Genomic DNA, 2,478 nt, shown 5'->3' on the forward strand with positions numbered 1-2,478 from the left:
ACACTAATTTAGAGATCATAAGATATTGGAGAATCTCTCTCCTCTTTTATGAAGTTAAAGAACAGTATGACATTAACTCCTTTCTTTTTCTTTTTCTTTTGCAGTACCCTTTATTGATTGAGTCTCTCTTAGCATATACGGACAGTAACAAACAACCAGAAGAATATGAACAAATATCTCGAGCTCTGGAAAGATCAAAGGAGATCCTAGCCTATGTAAATGCTGCAGTTCAAGAAGCAGAAAATAACCAGAAACTAAGTGAGATACAACGGAGACTTGACCAATCTTCCCTTGCAAAGAACAAGCATGGACACTCTGATGAGTTAAGAGGCGTAAGTTTTAGCATCACTGCCTTTTTGTCTTGGTATTATGTAGAGGTGTGTCAATACTGAGATGTTATATGATACCAAGAATGACACCAGTATGCACTATACAACCCATGCCATCATCTATTACAAATTCTTGGTTGATACTAGTATGTGTATAGATTTATATGAACATTTTGTCTGTAGTTAAGATAAATGTGGAGCTACCTTAATTTAATCTTGGAAGTTGGGGAAGTTTAGGCAAATGTTACTGGAGGGGGGAGGGGGAATAATGATCATATCATGAAAATTGAAGAAACTTACTTGTTTATGACCAAGTGTACATCAACCCAGTCAGTGATGGCAGAGCTGAGGATAGTATCTGTGATATCAGCCACCAAGTATACCCTTGGAAATAGCCTTCCTTGACTGTGTTAACCTGTTTATGTGAATGTTAAGTCTTTGGAAGGAGCTAAATATATAATCCAGCCACAAAACTAAAGCATTTTTCTGGAATTACATGCAAAATAAAGTAGAAACATTTGGGAGTATTGGCCATAGTTTCACCTTGCTGAGACCAATACTAATACTAAAATAAAGAACAATCACTGCCCATGACAGAAATACTATTGATACATCTCTTTTATCATGGATAATATGTTTTAGATTGTTGTATCGGGCAAAAAAAGGAGAATTCTTTCACTGTTTCATTTTATATAACATTGGTTATTCATTTGAAATATGTAGTTGTGTTTATTTCCTTTGTTTAAAGTACAAGAAGAATTAAAAATATGTAGCTACTCAAAATACAATTTTTTTCTGCTTATATATCACAATAATGATAATGGTTTCTACAGTTTTCTCCTTTATTTTAATCATCTAATTGTTTTTCTTGTGTATATCAGGGTTATGGCTGTTAAGGAAAGAATTAGAAGAATGGTTACATGTCATAGGGAGACAGAGAGCCAATATGCTATTTCTGAAGTTCAAGGCAGCTACCCTTTTACGTTATTGCAAATGGCCCAGCAATAAATGTCCTCATTGTCAAACTTTATCTTGATGAATATTAACTGTTTTGTCAAATCCTTATTCAACTGTAAATGTATACAAGTGTATATAGCATAATAGCAATAGTTGCTTTATGATGTTTTAAAAGACATTTTTGATTTTGTTGATACTGCAGATGATAAAATACTTTTAGTTTTTGTGTTTAACTTCATTATTAGAGAACAATCTGCTAGTTTTTTCATTCAGTGAGCGGGTTATGATATCTTAAATAGATTTCTATTGGACGAATTTGTTGTCTGCTTAATATTGATGCAATATTGGATGAGTAAGAGTGGAAAATCCTGATGCAAGATGCATCTCTACATCAGTTCAAAGAGGAGGAGAAAAGCTCAAGTGAGAAGTTTGGTAATTGGTGAAGTAATAACTTATAGCAACTGATTTCACTGAAATCAAGCAAAAAGAGAAAATATTCAAATAATTTATCTGAAAGATTCAGTACCGGGAAACAGAGTGAAGAATGATCATTCTCCATATTGAAAATATTTTACTTCACACTAGAAGTCATCCAAAATAAGAAATAAGAAATTGACATAAAAAGGGTTTCATGACTCGATGCATGGAGATTTATTCCACTGAGGGAGTATGAAATCGGGTGTTATCTCATGATGGGGTCACACCCACCATTGAGATAACAATGCTCACCACAGTTCACTTGTACATGGCAAAGAGGGTGTCATTAATGTCCTTCAAATAGTTTTGAGAGTAGCTTGTGTAGCATCTTTATAATCCAAATCCTGCTTGAAAGTGTCTTCCAATTTCCTTTTTCCTCGCCAGAATCTGGACCTAACTAAACACAAGCTCATTTATGAGGGTCCCTTGACCTGGAGAATTGCTAAGGGCCAGAAGAATATAGATCTTCATGTACTTCTTCTAGATGAGTTTATAGTTCTTCTACAAAAAGCAGATGACAAATATATTTTGAAGAACCACTCCATTAACAAGTCGCTTGGGAAAGACGACAACAAATTAACTCATTCTCCAATCATCAAGTATGGACCATCAATGCTCTTCCGAGCTGTGGCAACAGGTGAGGTGTCTACGTTTGGTTTACTTGAAAATTATAAAAGCACTTCAAATATTTCTTTTTCACAGAAAAATGTACCTC

The 2,478-nt window shown here is 34.3% G+C and overlaps 1 protein-coding gene across 1 annotated transcript in view; it reads left to right on the plus strand.

Moving 5' to 3' along the window:
- LOC119593055 (rho guanine nucleotide exchange factor 5-like) overlaps nt 1-2,478 on the plus strand; it is a gene marked incomplete at its 3' end in the record, with an annotated part of 83,593 nt that overhangs the window by 80,288 nt on the left and 827 nt on the right. Inside the window, 2 exon segments of the mRNA XM_037941957.1 lie at nt 105-332; nt 2,148-2,400. Coding sequence (XP_037797885.1) covers nt 105-332; nt 2,148-2,400 — 481 coding nt within the window.

Source organism: Penaeus monodon, chromosome 31, assembly GCF_015228065.2.
Source record: "Penaeus monodon isolate SGIC_2016 chromosome 31, NSTDA_Pmon_1, whole genome shotgun sequence".
Classification (NCBI taxonomy): domain Eukaryota; kingdom Metazoa; phylum Arthropoda; class Malacostraca; order Decapoda; family Penaeidae; genus Penaeus; species Penaeus monodon.